The sequence below is a fragment of the Cavia porcellus genome, unplaced genomic scaffold (genome assembly GCF_034190915.1).
Source record: "Cavia porcellus strain 051 isolate PalLab524CR breed Dunkin Hartley unplaced genomic scaffold, mCavPor4.1 scaffold_15, whole genome shotgun sequence".
NCBI classification, from domain to species: domain Eukaryota; kingdom Metazoa; phylum Chordata; class Mammalia; order Rodentia; family Caviidae; genus Cavia; species Cavia porcellus.
The window spans coordinates 46,587,277-46,603,184 of record NW_026947498.1 but is presented as its reverse complement, the minus strand read 5'-3'; the positions used below and the strand labels follow the sequence as shown (position 1 = coordinate 46,603,184).

At 38.7% G+C, this 15,908-nt stretch overlaps 1 protein-coding gene across 1 annotated transcript in view; it reads right to left on the bottom strand.

Moving 5' to 3' along the window:
* Nucleotides 1-13,975, bottom strand: part of LOC100721983 (cell cycle control protein 50C-like) — a 35,318-nt gene extending 21,343 nt beyond the window's left edge. The window contains exons 1-3 of the mRNA XM_023564850.2: nt 13,871-13,975; nt 12,102-12,300; nt 3,874-3,984 (exon numbers count right to left, since the gene is read on the bottom strand). Of these exons, the coding sequence (XP_023420618.1) occupies nt 3,874-3,984; nt 12,102-12,293 (303 nt within the window). The 5' untranslated portion in view covers nt 12,294-12,300; nt 13,871-13,975. The remainder of the gene's footprint in view (nt 1-3,873; nt 3,985-12,101; nt 12,301-13,870) is intronic.
* Nucleotides 13,976-15,908: the final 1,933 nt, after the last annotated feature.

Sequence of the window (15,908 nt, the reverse complement as noted above, 5' to 3'; positions counted from 1 at the left end):
TGTGCATAGGGAATTGGTTTGGGACAATTTATTGGGTCTCAGCTAGGGGTTTGACCCAGGCCAAACATATCCCACCAATCTTGTCTGGGAAGGGAACAACTGACTGAAGTCACTGCTGTTCCTTGTTCTTGCCAGTCCTGCCTGATTCCCAAATGTCATCCTGTTGGTGCCCCTTTCCAGTGGAAGGTTTCATTCCTGGCACTCATTGCAGGTTGATACAGGTCCCTTGCCAGCTCTGTTCTCCATTGGGCTCGCTGATCTCTGACTTCAGTGCAACTGCAGTTCCAGTGAGTTGAAGCAGTGGAAATTCAAATGTGCAAGAGCACAGAATCTTAGCTGTCCCAATAGTAGCCCTGGGACTACATGTCTGACTGGTTCTTTTCACTTTAGTTTCTTCCTGGGTCAAGAGGATCCATCTCCCTCTGTCTAGGACTCCCCATGCTGTGTTATTTTGGCATTTGAGCTGTCTGTCTCAGGGAGCCTCTATATTCTGCTCTTATCTATCCGCAATCTTTACTGGAAGCTTGACTTTCATTTTGCCAAGGATCGCCACCACGCCCGCCTGCCCTCAGCTGACATTGCTGTGGCTGCAGCCTAGCTCTATTAAGTGCCTCTCTGGTGTTAAGTGACACATTTAATACAAGAAATACAAAAGCATTCTTTGCAATATCGGAATCCTTTAAGCCCATGCTAAGAGCATTTGGGAAGGCTTTTGATTTCCCTTTCCAAGGACCTTAAAGAGGAGGAATGTGGAAAAGGGGATCTGGTATTCATGGTAAGTTGTGAAGAAAAGTCATGGTAAGTGTGGCCAGGTATAGAGAAGAATAGCTCAAGAACTTGGTCACTTTAAGAGAAATCTCTCTGTACCCTGGAAAGGGGAGATCCTGAGCCTCGACAAAGAGATAGCCTGCAAGTAGTCAATAGAGAACACTGGTTTGAAAGTAAATAAGCCAAGCTTAGTAAGAATGGTCATGTTTCCTCACCCAAAAAGAGAACCTTCATTGTTGACCCAGGACCATGGAAGGTATGAAATCCACAGAATGGACTTTACCACACATTTTATTAGAAGCCCAAAAGTGAATTCCATTTAACCGGAGTTACATATTCATATCAGTGACAAAATAAATAGGCAGGGAGCACTTGGCAAGATGGACTGGAGCATTTTAATAAACTCTTTCAAAGACTCTGTTTCAGATTTAGCTTACTAAGGCCTCTGTAGTCATCTTCTTTTGATTACTCCTGGAGGCACCATCCACTTTATGGTCTTCCTTCTCTTTAGGCTCAGTGGCACTGTCACCAAGTAGTTTTCTGGGGAAGTCTTTGCAGAATTCCTTCCCCATAATCTCCTCTCTAATCCTTTAATAATCAATTCTTTTCACACATTACCCTAAATTTCAAACAGAGGCCTCCATAAAGTCACTCTTCTCCCCAGCTTGTATGAACTGACTTGCATAAAAAGTAATGCCTCTGTCTAAAAAGAAAATGTGGATGCTGTTCTATTTCCATGAGGAAGGAGAAGGGAGGAAAAAACACGTCCTGAAGAGGAACACTGGCTGAATGTGGGTACCTTCTGCCCATTCTCTCATGGTATTCCCTTTTCTCTCATAAAGCTCTAGGTGCCTAAAAAGAGGGACCTAAGCTAGGGATATAGCTCAGTGGCATGGTGCCTGCCTGGAAAGTGTGAGGTCATGAGTTCTATTCCTGATACAAAAGAAGAAGAAGAAGAAGAAGAAGAAGAAGAAGAAGAAGAAGAAGAAGAAGAAGAAGAAGAAGAAGAAGAAGAAGAAGAAGAAGAAGAAGAAGAAGAAGAAGAAAGAAAGAAAATAGAAAGATTACAAAAAGAAAGAAAGAAACCCCAAGAGATCTGACATGACAAAGAAGTCCTTCCATGTTCATCAGGAATGGCTTTAAATAAACCTGTTTCTTTCTGTTGACTTCTGTGCCCTGAGCTTTTGGATTCAGCCAGGAGTAGTAGGAGACTTGAGGTCTGGTAACTGCCCTTTGCGCAGGCTGACTGTGTGTAAGATGGACTTGCATGTGTTGCATGTGTTGATTTCCTAGGTTCCTGCATGTGTACTGTGTGCGGTCTGGAGAGCTGAAGGCCCCCCTAACCCTCCTACGTAATTTGGGTTTTCACAGAGAGCTCCGCCTAAGTGAATGATATCAGTCACTGACTGGTAACATGGCACACGATTTCTAAAGGACACAGACAGATGGGAATTTAAACCCGTTAAGATTTTTCTTTAGAGCAGGATTCTGAGCCTTCAAGAGGGAAAGTAGAAAAGGAAACTTAAGGAAGGGAAGAAGGGTAGAAAAGGAAGGAAACAGCGGGAAGATGGTCTTAGAGTTTCCTACAGTTTCAGGGGCTGGGAGTATAGCTCAGTGGAGAGTGCTTGCTTAGCAGATTGAGGCCCTGAGTGTCATCTCCTGTACTTCAGTGCTGGGTGTGGTGAGAGGAGGAGTTCCAGCAAGCTGATAGTCCCCAAAGAAACTCATTGGGGGAAGGAGATGACTTCCTCCAAGTCCCAGCTGTGCTCTGTCACTATGGCGGGGGCCTGGAGAGAATAGTTTTTGTGCCAACACACAGTGACTTCAGCACCTGGGGTCACCTGTTTTCCCACTCCTGTGGCAGTGCTGAGAGGAGCCTTTTCATGGCCTCCACAGGACTTAATCAAATGAAAAATAATTTTTTCTCCAACACCTTAAAGTTATTCCATGGCCTGTCCTATCCTCTGGAATTTGTACCTCTTCACCCTGACCTGGTCCCTCCTTCCCTCACAGATGATTCTACATGACATGAATCTGGGCCCAGCATGTTTTGTGGTGAGCTTCTCACTGAGCATCCCACCTCAAGATCTGCTTCCACCTCAAGCTCAGCTGGTCCAAAGGCAAACTCATCATCACCGCCTAAAAACTCTCCTAACTTCGCTCCTCCCCTCCTTCCCATTCTGTTTTCTTCTCCTTTTCTCAAGGATTGCCATTGTCTTGTGGTCTAACAGTTTCCCCAAATTCTTCCTGCTCCCTCCACATTTCTTTCCAAGGTTTTCCCCTAATAAACCTCATGCCATGTCCAATTCTGTCCTGGCATCTGCTTCTCAGAAGACCTGGATGGACAGACTGACACATGACTTTAACAAGCTTAAGAGTAAGGTGTGGGGTCTCACAGAATTTCTTTGGCTTTTCTTACAGTGCCTGATAGTCAGGCTGGGAGTGTCTTAAGAATTAGGCAACCACGTATATAGGATGACTGGAGGTTCCCACCACATAAGAATCCTAACTTATATTTATTTATTTAGTCTTTTTGATACAGGATCTCACTGTCAGGTTCAGGCTGGCCTTGGGCTCACTGTGTAGCCTAGGCTGGTCTTGAACTTGCAGCAATCCTCCTGCCTCATCCCTCTGAATGCTAGGATTACAGGAGTGCACCACCATGCCCAAGACCCCTAACTTTAATTTACTATGTGACTTTGGCCGCATCGTTTAACATCTCAGCACATTAATTTTCTGGTTATAACATGATGTGTTAAATTCAATGATCTTTACACACCCCTCCTGCTGACATTTGAAATAAAACCTGTTTGATTAATTATAAAAGTTATGTTTTGAAGTTGAGTAGGTAAAGAAATCTTAAAACTTAGACACAAATATACAAAGAACATAAGACTTAACAGGTAGGTATTATGCAGGTAGGTTGGGTGCCTACCTAACAGGGAAGCACTCAACTGTTTATAGATTTGTCACTTCCATCCAGCTTTTCTTCTAATATTTTTCTGTTTTGGATAATTTCAATAGAAATTGTGAACTTGCCGTGATAGTTAAATAGAGCATTCATACATCAGCATAAAGCCAGTTGAACTCTTCAGTTTCACTCACCTCCATTTTCTCTGGAAGATAAAATGCTATAGAACAGTTGCATTCTTTGTCAAAGTTAAAGGCATTTTCCCGGAATTCAGCACAATTTGCACATATTTTTGTGTAATTAATCTGTCAAGCAAGGAAAAGAACAATTACTGATTTAAAAGCTATCTGAGTACATGCCTTCCATTTAAGTCATCAAAGCCTTCCACCTGCATTGGGTGTGATCCTTGGTTGAGACTGAAAGGCAGCCCCCAGGCAGCTTTCTGGGCTCTTTGGGAGGACTGGGTCTTTCTAAGGGCTTTCATTTGGGGAGCTGGCAACATTTTGCAACTGGCTTGGAATTCAGTGTTTCTGTTGCACAGTTATGTGACCTGTTGGGATGAAGCCTTATTTTTCTGTCGTAATGAGGTGTCGCTGGGAAGGTAATCGTCAGTGACTCAGGAAACCTGGGCTGTGGTCTGAGTCTAATCACATTTATGGTGAAGATGCTTCACTGCTTTTTCATTTTACTCTTTGGAAACTATTCACACTAATGAATCATTTTACATTGGCATTCAGAGAAAGTTACTAAAAATGACCAAACATAGAAAAAGAATTATTTCCAAATAACATTATTGATGTATGTATAATAACTTTAGTATTTAGTATTGTTTTTTAAAATTAAATTCTGTGGAAAATGGATTTAAAAACTCTTTTAAAAGGTGTCCTGTGATTGTTGCTTGGCCTTTTGGCTAAGATAAAATGCAAAAAGGATAGTGTGTCCAAATGAGTGACTTTTTTGAGCTCTGGTTGACACTGAGTTCTATGAAGGTACAGTCAGAAAACAGTAAGGAGCCAGGTGTGGTGGTGCATACATATAATTCCACTACTCAAGAGGCATCACTGAGGTAGAAGGATCAGCATGCATTCGAGGCCAGCCTGAACTACAGAGTGAGACTCTGTCTTAGAGAGAGAGAGAGAGAGAGAGAGAGAGAGAGAGAGAGAGAGAAGAAGAAGAAGAAGAAGAAGAAGAAGAAGAAAAAGAAGAAGAAGAAGAAGAAGAAGAAGAAGAAAAAGAAGAAGAAGAAGAAGAAGAAGAAGAAGAAGAAGAAAAAGAAGAAGAAGAAGAAGAAGAAAAGAAGAAGAAGGCCAGCCTGAACTATAGAGTGAGACTCTGTCTGAGAGAGAGAGAGAGAGAGAGAGAGAGAGAGAGAGAGAGAAGAAGAAGAAGAAGAAGAAGAAGAAGAAGAAGAAGAAGAAGAAGAGAGCCCAGAGGTCAGAGTTCAGGGGCTATGCAGCTCAATTACCCTACAAGGATGCTCCCCTCTGGGATCTGAGGTCATGGTGGGCTTCTGGTTTCCCTGGTAATTGTGAGAAAAAGGATTAGTTTCCTCCCTATGATGAGATGCCAGTGGATTTGGAGAGAACTCTAACAAAAAAGACAGAAGAAATTTTCAGTCTGACCAAAACTGAGGGTTTTGAGCCTAAAGATAAAGTGCAAATACTAAAAATTAGTGAAAAGGCTACTTTTTTACTATTAAACTATTTAGCAGCATGACTTTAATTCTTATTTTGAACATATTTATTCCTTTTCTATTTGTAAAATTATATCTTGATTTATAGAAAGCATTAAAGAACAATTGTATCCTGATTGAGAGAGAGCACACTGAACTTTGACAAAGGATACTGCAGCCTCAGTTTGGCCAGTCTCTGAACTTGAGTGAAATCATTAACCCCAGGGTTCACATTTTGTTCATCAGCATCATTCTGTGAAACAATCCAGCTGTGAGATCACTGTAAAAGTAAGCATTCTACTTTATCGATTTCATCTTGAGTTATATGAACACCCCACTCTCAGGCCACCATTAGAAGCCCTTGCTTCCTTCAGGCAGCCATCACCCACCAGGAGAATCAAACGAACACACCCTTGTGTGCCTGCCACCATCACAAGAGTCCCAGTGCAGACAAGCAGGCTGTGAGAAGCAGCCCAATCACCATGCACTGATGGCCATCAAGGAAGCTCCAGTATAGCTGCATAGGTCTGAAGAAGCCCTCTCTGTGCCCTGATGCCTTCCTGTAAACCTGGCGTCAGAGGAACACAGACACCTGTTCCATTCCCTACACCGTGGAGGGGCAGCCAACATGGGAAGTACCTGGGACCCCACAACCCGATTGTTGGAAGGAGCCCAGAAGAATGTCAAGACAAAAGAGCAAAAGGCAAACTCAGTCCTCCAGCCCACACAGAACAAGGCTGGGAGATACAGTCATAGAAGAAAATGGAAGTCACACATCTGAAACCTTTGAGAGGAAAACAACCGAAGTAAAGAAACAACTTCATGAGACTGTAAAGGAAGAAATCAGAGATGATGCCTCAGGTAAAAGAAGAAGTGAAAAACATGATGAAAGAATTGCTCAACATAGCTAAAGAAGACATAGATTAAAAAAAAGAGCATAGGAAAATGATGGAAACCTTGAATGAACAGTATAAAAGGAATTACAATGCATGAGATAGACTTAAAAAGATATCCAAGAAATTAAAAAGTTGATCAAAAGCTGGCAAAACCATTTGAAAGAGACTGAAGATAGACTTTCAGACCTTTAAGATGGGATTGCAGCTAGTGATCGTAAAAGGAAAGATCTTTTAAAAATAACAAGGAACCAGGAAATAATAATTCACCAGCTGCAAGGTCATGAAAAGAGAAATAATTTGAGTGCTAGGTATCAATGAAGAAGCAGGGGTCAACACAAATGAAATTAAAAGGCTATTTACAGAAGTAATAGCAGAAAACTTCCCAAACATGGGAAAAGGATCTGGTATACAGAAAAGCAAGGTATATAGAACTTCAACAAGCCATAAACAAATGCACCTAGACATACTAATCAAGATCTCAAAAATTCAGCACAAGAACAGAAAGAATATTAAAAGCTGTTAGAGAAAAAAATTCACCTATAAAGGAAAAATCATCAGAATCATGGAAGACTTGTCAACCCAAACCATCAAGTCAAGAAAAGTTTGGAGTCAAGTGTTTCAAATCCTGAAAGCAAACAACTTCCAACCCAGATTGATGTATCCTGCAAAACTATCTTTCAAAATTGATGGAAAAATGATACTTCCATGATAAAGAACAACTGAAGGAATTTGTGACTACCAAACAAACCTACAGAATATGCTGAAGGATATTTTAGAGAGATATAAAGATGATCATGTTTCCAGAAATAGTAGCGGAGGAAGATTGCCAAACAGGACAAGCAGCTGAATGAAGGGAAAAAGTGCAGGGCCAACAGCAGGAGAATAGCATGGCAGAGATGAACCAGTGAATACCAACTGTAACCATTAATGTAGATGGCCTCAACTCAGCAATAAAAAGAAACACAAGGAGAGTGGATCAAGAAACAAGATCCATCAATATACTGTATACAAGAAACACATTTTACTTGAAAGGAAATACATAGACTGAAAATCAAAGTAGAGAAAACAATTGTTTCATGTGACAAGAGGCCAGAAAAAGAGTACGGGTAACTTTCTCTATAACCACAGAATGGATAGGAAAGATACGGTATTTTCATACAATGAAAGCTACTCTGCTATAAAGTAGGATAATCTTGAGGCTCTTGTACATAAATGGATGCAACAGTTTGAACTCACGTGGTTAAACATTAACATAAGAAAAAGAAGTTGGCTGGGATTTAGCTCAGCGGCATAGGCAGCACCTGCCTTGCAAGTGTACGGTCAGGAGTTTGATCCTCGGTACAACAAAAAAAAAAAGGAAGTAGTTAGTGGGATCCAAAAACACAATAGATGTTACAAAAATATAGGGGAGGAAATATCTAGGAGGAGAAGGTGGTAGCCAGTGTTAATTTCTTATTGTCTTGTCTTGAACTCTTATAAGGTTTTCACAATGTTGTTAGATTTGGTTTTTTTCTGTCTTGTTTTGTTAGATTTTACTGTGTCTGATGGTATGGGCAGCTATTTTGAACATAATGGAATGTATTATGGTAATCATGATTGGGTTCCTATTATCTTGTTTTGAAGTCCTATAATGCTTTCATTATTTTGTTTAATTGGTTTTATTCTGTTTTGTTTTGTTTGATTTTTATTACATGTGAGGGTGTGAACAGCTATTGAGTGAGAAGAGGAAGGGCCAATCCAGAACTCTTTTGCACTGAGTCTGAGCTTGGTCAGTCACACTGGCCTAGGTTACATACTTTGTTGTATCACTTGATGTAGTGAAGCATTTCCATGTGCAAACAGAGAAACTACTGGGGTGGTTTCTGGTTTTCTTGTGTAAAATTAAATTGCTAGTACTTTCCATATTTGATAGAATTTAATTTAAAATACCTATTTAAAAAATCCTTATTATCTGTGAGATCAAAAGTATTTTGTCAATAGTTGTTTGCAGAATGGCTGAGTCAGTAATGGAAGTGAGGTCATGAGATAACCCCACTCAGCAATGGCTGCCTTTTGGTGAGAATGGGTAATTGCAAAGTAAGAAGAATCAGAAAGAGAGTTGATTGAGAAGCAAATAAGAAAGGATGCACTGTTAGTGGAAATAAAAATCAGTTTTAGAAGAGCATTACTTTGCTATCCCATTCAGCAAGGCAAATTTAGTTCCCCCCATTTGCCTCTGTACTATGGTGGGGTCTGGTAAGGGCTGCATATCACACTTGAGAATGCAGAAGAGTTTGGGGGCATTTAACTCCTAAGGAGACAAACTTTGGGGAGCTCAGAGGAGGAGACAGAAAATGTAAGTGGAAAATCAACAGAACACTGTGCAATTAAGTGTGTGCTGATTGTATCCCAGGCAATCGGCAAGGAAAGTGACAGGGACGTGGCTGAGCTCTCTACTCTTACCTCATGCATCCTTGCTTTTTTTAAGTGACCCTCCATGTCTATGGGGTCTGCATTTAGGGATTAACAGCTACTTACACAGGATTTATATTCTTAAAAATATTCTAGAGTCCTCTTAAAGTGTATATGAGGACATGTAAAGTTGTATGCAAATATGTCATTTTAAGACACTTGAGCGTCTGAGACTTTGGTATCCTTTATTATTATAGTTATTATTATTATTTTTAGTCCTTTTGAAACAGGGTTTAACTATGCATTTCAGGCTGGCCTTGAACTCAATTCATAGCCCAGGTTGGCTTAGAACTCACAGCAATCCTCCTGCCTCAGTGTCCCAAGTGCTGGGATTACAGTCATGGGCCACCACACCCAGCCAATTTTGTTATCTTTAAGGAGATCTTGGAAGTAATACCCTGCAGATCTGAGGGACAGTTGTACTATTTAACCTTCAGTATCACTGGCTCACTGATGATACGCATTAATTTTTACTCATCATCCTCATCTGCATACCCAACAGAAATCTTAAGACACTTTTTGAAACTCATGAATGTTAAATTAATGTTGAAAGAAGTTACCTTTATTATAAGTTTGCCAGCAGCCATATGCAGAGCAGAAATAAATCAGCTTTCTGTGGTTGCCTTTAGAACAGATATCATTTGGTCTGGAATGCTGGCTCTGTTCAGAGCTGATTTAGAGGAAACAGGCACTTATATGATTATAGGAATCCTTAAGATGTCAGAAAGTCTTGGGGTCATGCTTTTCCCAGAGCTCAGAGGGAGTTCATTTGCAAAAGGAAGGACTCAGTTCTTGAAAGAAATCAAGTTATTTCTGTTTGCAGATGATATGAAAAAAATATATTAACTCTACCAAAATTTATTAGAGCAGAGAAGTGAATTCAGTGAATTTTTAGACTGAAAAATCAACACACAAAAATAAGTATCATTTTAGGGCTGGGGATTTAGCTCAGTGGCATAAGCACTTGCCTGGCAAGAGCAAAATCATGAGTTTGATTCCCAGTACCAAAAAAAATCAGTATCTTTTTTTATACACCAATCACAAACTTCCTGAAAAGGAAGTCATGAAGGCTACAAAAGATAAAAAACCTAGGAATAAATTTATCTGAGGAAATAAAAGAGCTCTAAATTGAAAACTGTAAAGTCTTAATTAAAGAAAGTTACACACAAAAAATATGGCAATACTTTCAATATTTATGAATTTAAAGATTTTTGATGAGGCTCCAGAAACATACACTGGAGAAAGAATATCTGAGAAAATTGAATATCCCTGTGCAGAAGAATGAAGTTTGGCCCTTACTGTTCTCTCTATACAAAGATCATTCCAAATGGATGAGAGATCTAAACATTGGGTCTGAAACTATGAAACTACTAGATGAAAACACAGGTGAAACACTTCAAAAACTGTACGCAATGAAAGCAAAATGTTGACATATGGAATCGTAACAAACTAAAAAGTTTTTGCACAGTGAAAGAAACAATCAATAGTTAGGAAACCACCTATAGAATTAGAGAGAATACATACTATTCATCTTGACAAAGGAATAATGTTGTACTTAAGGTTTACAAGGGAAAAGATTTAATACAGGACACATAATTTATAGCATTATTTGACAATATTCACTCAAAGAGTCAGATTCAAGAGTGCAGGAAATCTGTCCATACACTAAGACTCAAAGAATCCAGCTGAGGGCCTGGATCCCATGGTAATGCCCAGCTGAAAACCTAGAGCTCACAGTATTGTCGTCCAGGAGTCCAGCTGGGCACCTAGAGTCTAAGACAATGTCTCATGTAAGTCTGTATCAAGAATCTACACTGGGAAGGCCCAAAGGTCAGTGGTGGAAGCTAGAAAGTCTGTACCAGTGGGATAAAGGATCTGTGTCAACAGGCTGAGGGGTCTGCGCTGGAGCCAAGAAGAGATGCTAAAAGTAAGGACCAGAGCTCTTCCTTCCAAAGAGCTCAGGCATCCTCAGCAACAGCAAGGGCCCGAGCTCCTCTGACAATGAGAACAGCCAAGTTCCTATCAGGAAAACCAGCATGACAAGCTTCTCCAGGATTAACAACACACTATCTTCCTCTTCAGTTCTCCTGTTTGTGTTGTTGGCTACAGTCCTCTGGTGGGCCCTCCACACCTAGAACCATGCTGATTCAGTTCAGCTGCGTGTTACCAGTAGACCATTAGTTAATCCATCACAATTAATATTCAGAATATGTAACGAACTTGTAAAAAAAACCTCACACCACCAAAAAATAATTAAATTTGGACAAATGATCTAAATAAACTCTTCTCAAAAGGAGAAATATAAATGGCTAAAATGTATACGAAAAATGCTCGTCAGTCATCAGAGAAACAGTTCAAAAACACAGTATGATATCATTTTACTTCAGTCAAAATGACTATTATGAAAAATGCAAGAAGTAACAAATACTTGTGAATATATGGAGAAAAAGAATTATTATACACTGTTGGTGGGAATTTACATTAATACAACCACTGTAGAAAACAATATGGAGTGTCCTCTAACAGTAGATCTAGCATATAATATCTAAAACAAATGAAATCAACATGTCAAAGAGATATGTCCAGTCTCATGTGTACTGCAGCACTATTCTCAATAGCTAAGATACAGACTCAGCCTAGATGTCCACTGACAGATGAATAAAGACAAAGTCACATATATATGATAGACTATTATTTATCCAGGAACATGTTACTTTCAGCAAAATGGATGGATCTGGAGTACATTGTATAAATTGAAATAAGCTAGATACACAAATATTTCATATTTTCACTCACATGTGGGAGCTAAAACTTTCATCTGTAAGTAGAATAATTAAAAAGAATTATGCAGAATGTGTCATTTTAATAGAATCTACCAAGAGCTGGGTGGATAGGAGTTTGAATAAGGGTATCAAAAGACCGGAATCTTTGGCTCTGTGGTTATATCAATGTGTGTCTCTGGCATCACTGACTTTTCTTGTTCTTCTCCTTATTTTTATTTGTTGCTAACTAATTCCTCTGCTGTATAAAAAACATCTCAGCGGAGCAAAATTGCTTACAAAGTGACTGTCCTTGAGAAGGAACAAGGATGAATAAAGCCCCTTTTCAAGAACTTTGTGTCTGTTCCTGCCAACTGAAAGAGGGATGTTCAGTCTTACCTAGTTTGCTGTTGAGGGACTTTGTTCTCCAATTGACCATTTCCACTTATGGTCCCAAATTGAACAGTGTTGGTAATCCTAGACCTGGGAGGCTGAGGCAGGAGGATACAAAACTTGAGGCCCGCCTGAAATCCATAGTGAGTTGGAGAGCTGGAAGCCAACCTGAGCTACAGTGAGACTCTGCTTCAAAACAAAGAAGACAAAAAAAGAGGAAGAGGAAGAGGGAAAGTAAGGTGGACACAAACCTCTATTTTCTTGGTGTTCTTTGCAGATAATAATAGGATGACACCCATGCAAAGGCAGAATATTCCTGTGCCAACAAAAATTGAGAAGACTACTTTGGCCGAGAAATATAGCTGGTGGGCAGGCAAATTTTGCTGCTTGATGGCAGTGTTGTCTGGCATTCTGGACAGATGGTGATCAGGTAGTTCCTTCATTTTAGGTCTGTGGATGACGCAAATATATTTTTGGGTTATTTAGAACATTTCTATTCATAGTAATACTGTGTAATGCTAATGTTAAATGAAACATGACACAAACTTTCCTTTGCAGTTGCAGTCTTTCGATTCCTATTTCTTAACCAAACCTGATGTGCACCAGGAGCAGAGTTTTCTTCAGTCAGCCACTGCCTAAGGTTCAGAAAGCCTGCTGAGCTAAATGCCATGCTTACAAGACTGTCCCTGTATGTTAAAACTAACATTTGGTGATACTTGAAAGTAGTCACTATGGGCTATTTCTGGGCTATTATTAATGACTAATTCAAGGCAAGCCTTTCCTGAAAGAGGGAGAACAAATTTATTTTTGGAAACTTGCTTAAATTCTTGGCAATTGATTAAAAAACAGTTAGGGGTGTTAAGCTTTTTTCCAAATGTGGATGTTACTTAATGTGAATATAAAGTAGGTAGAGAAATGCTCTCAGTTTACAACTAGTTTTGCCCTTTGTAATAATGAAGAAGTAAACGGAATTGCATAACACAGGTGTTTAACTTCAGCAGTTTTCAATAGTTATCTAAGAAAGATCCTAGTATAAGATGTAGAATAAAATATCTTCTAACTTCTCTCAAGTGCACACTTTGGAGTAACCCAAATGAGGTGCAAGAATGATAACCAATGAACAATTAGGTGTTCAACATTGCAGCTGATGTTAGTTGGGAGTTTTTTCCCTTGTTACAAATACACTAAAATTTTCAGTTGGCTGTTAGTAATAATTTCTTCCCAGGCAAGGTGGCCCATGCCTGTAATCCCAGCATTTAGGAGGCTGAAACAGGAGGATTGCTATGAGTTTGAGGTCAAACTGGGCTACATAGTGAGTTTAAGGTCAGTCTGAATTACAGAGTGAGGCCCTGTCTCAAAAAAATTGGAGATTAAGGATGTATCAATTAGAATTTTTACAATTAGGCAACATGTGCTTTTCTAATTTCCTCTTTTTTATAGTAGTAGGCAGAGAAGCAGTGCCACATTATTATTATTTTTTAATGTCAAAGATGACAATGACTTTGGTAAATGTACCTAGTTTAAAAGAATATAAAATAAGTGCAAATATTTATGGTAGAAAGTTTCCAACACAGAATAAAGGCCTCCCATTGCAAAACTGAAAAAAAGACAAAATACCCATGGGAAACTTTCAGCCTGCCATTTTAGTCTGATGAAAGGAAGGTGGCTAGCCTGTCTCTTATTAGCTATGTGTGAGAAGGCAATATATATTTTCAATATTTAACATTTGTTTTACTAAATAAAGAACTTGGATTTGTATACAGGCTTGGCCTACACAATATCAGATATGTTTGTGATATAGATGCTTATTTCATTGCTAGGTAGTAATGTACTACACAGGTAATGTTTACAAAAGGGTCATTCTTGTAATAAATCAATAAGAACAATATTTCTTAGGTTTTCTCAAAACAACAAAACCAAACTAACAGGGTCTTCACATATATTATTTATGGTTCTTCAGAGATACAGAATCAATAGATTTTATATTTATGTATGTATGTATTATAAGAAATTAGCTCACATGATGTTATAGGCCAAATCCAAATCTGCAGAGCAAATGTCCCAGTTGAAGTCTGAAGAGCAACAGGCTGATGTGGACTCAGGGAGAGCTAATGTTTCAGTTAGAAAGCACAGGTGGGAGAATTCTTTTACTTGGGGGAGGGTCAGACTTTGGTTCCACTCAACTTTCAACCAGTGGACTGAGGCTCAATCACAGTATGGAGGGCAATTTGCTTTCCTCAACTCCATCAGTTTAAATGTTAATGTCATCTGAAAACACTCCATTTTAGTTACATTTCTTGTTTTCTAAGAAAAACAGCCAACACTCAAAGTTAAAGGAGGAAAAGTTTATTTGGCTCACAGTTTGTAGAGTTTCAGTTCATAGTTGGCTGGCTCCCAGGTAAGGTGGTATGGCAGAAGGGATCACAGAGTAGAAATAGTTCGTGGCAGGCAGAAGCAAGCAGCAAGCAACAGCCCTCTTTTTATCTCTTATCTTCTGTGGATACAGCCTTAATCTTGGCATCAAACCATAAGTCAATCCCAGCATAACATCTTTGATCCCAGAATCATGTACCCTAGATTCAGCCACCTCTGAAAAGTTCCACTTATGAGTGCATGAGGCTTTGGAGAAACATTTAGATGCAAACTATATCACACTCTACAGGATGCATAGAATAAATGTTTGACCAACTGTCTGGGAACCCTCTGGTCTGGTCAAGTGGCCACCTAAAATTTAGTTATCATAGGCAACAATTGCAAACATTTTTGGGGGGAATATTCTCTAGAGATAATTTGGTATATATTTTGTATTCACCCATTCTAAATAAATCTACTTTAAATTTTCAAATATGATTGATATGTTTTACTTTTCAATATTTTTAGAATAAGGTTCCTTAACCCACAACATTATTGTCATTTTGGGTTAGGTATTTCTTTCTTGTAGGTACTATCATAGAATGCTTAGCCATATGGCAAGCTTGCTAAACATCACTCATGGCCCTTGTTTGACACCAGCAATGACCCCCTACCCTCCACTGTTGAGGCAACCAAATACATTTCTGGAGTCTGCAAATGTTCCATTGGAGGGTAAAAATGCCTGTCTGAGAATAACTGTTCTGGATTGGTACCTACACGATCAATTTGTTAGCAGCTGTTATGATATCATTAGAAATTTCAGATAGTTTTAATTTTCTTGATTTCCCTTTTTCTTTTTATATTTTTTAGAATTTTATTTTAAAGAGAACAAAGCAAAACAAAACAAAACACAATAAAGCAAATCAGAACAGAACAATGCAAGTGATACAGGACTTCAAGACAAGATAACAGGAAGTCAACAATAGCTACTATAATGTCTCTCATTTTCTTCAAAACAGCTGACCATACCATGACACAAAATAAAATCAAACAAAACAAAACAGAATAAAACCAATCAAAACAAAAGAATGAAAGCATTACAGGACTTCGAAACAAAATAGGAAAAGAATAATGGCTACCACAACGTCTCTTGATTTGTTCAAAATAGCTATCCATAGCATCACACACAAAGTAATAAAATCAAACAAAACAAAACAGCATAAAACCAATCAAAACAAAAGAATGACAGCATAATAGGACTTCATAACAAGGTAATTAAGAAATCAACATGGGTTACTGTAATACATTCCATTACCTCCAAAATAGCTTCCCATATCATCAGACACAATAAAATCAAACAAAACAAGATAGACTAAAACCAAACCTAACAAAATTATGAAAATGAAACAAGAATTCAAAACAAGATAGTAGGAAATTAACAATGGTTAACACTTTCTTTTTTTAAAATTTTATTTAAGGAGGAAAAAAAAGCAGAGAAAGGGTACAAGTTATACAGATTTACAGAAAAAAATAAACAGTAGGAAATCACTAGTTAATGGATTACATATTGTCATCTTAGAAATAATTGTTCAAGTCACAAAATTAAAGCTTGTAAAGTGGACATTCCAACACTGAGACTGCAAACAGTTCTGTTCAATGATCCAATAAAACTCAGTGATATCATTTTCTATCTTATACACTTAAAC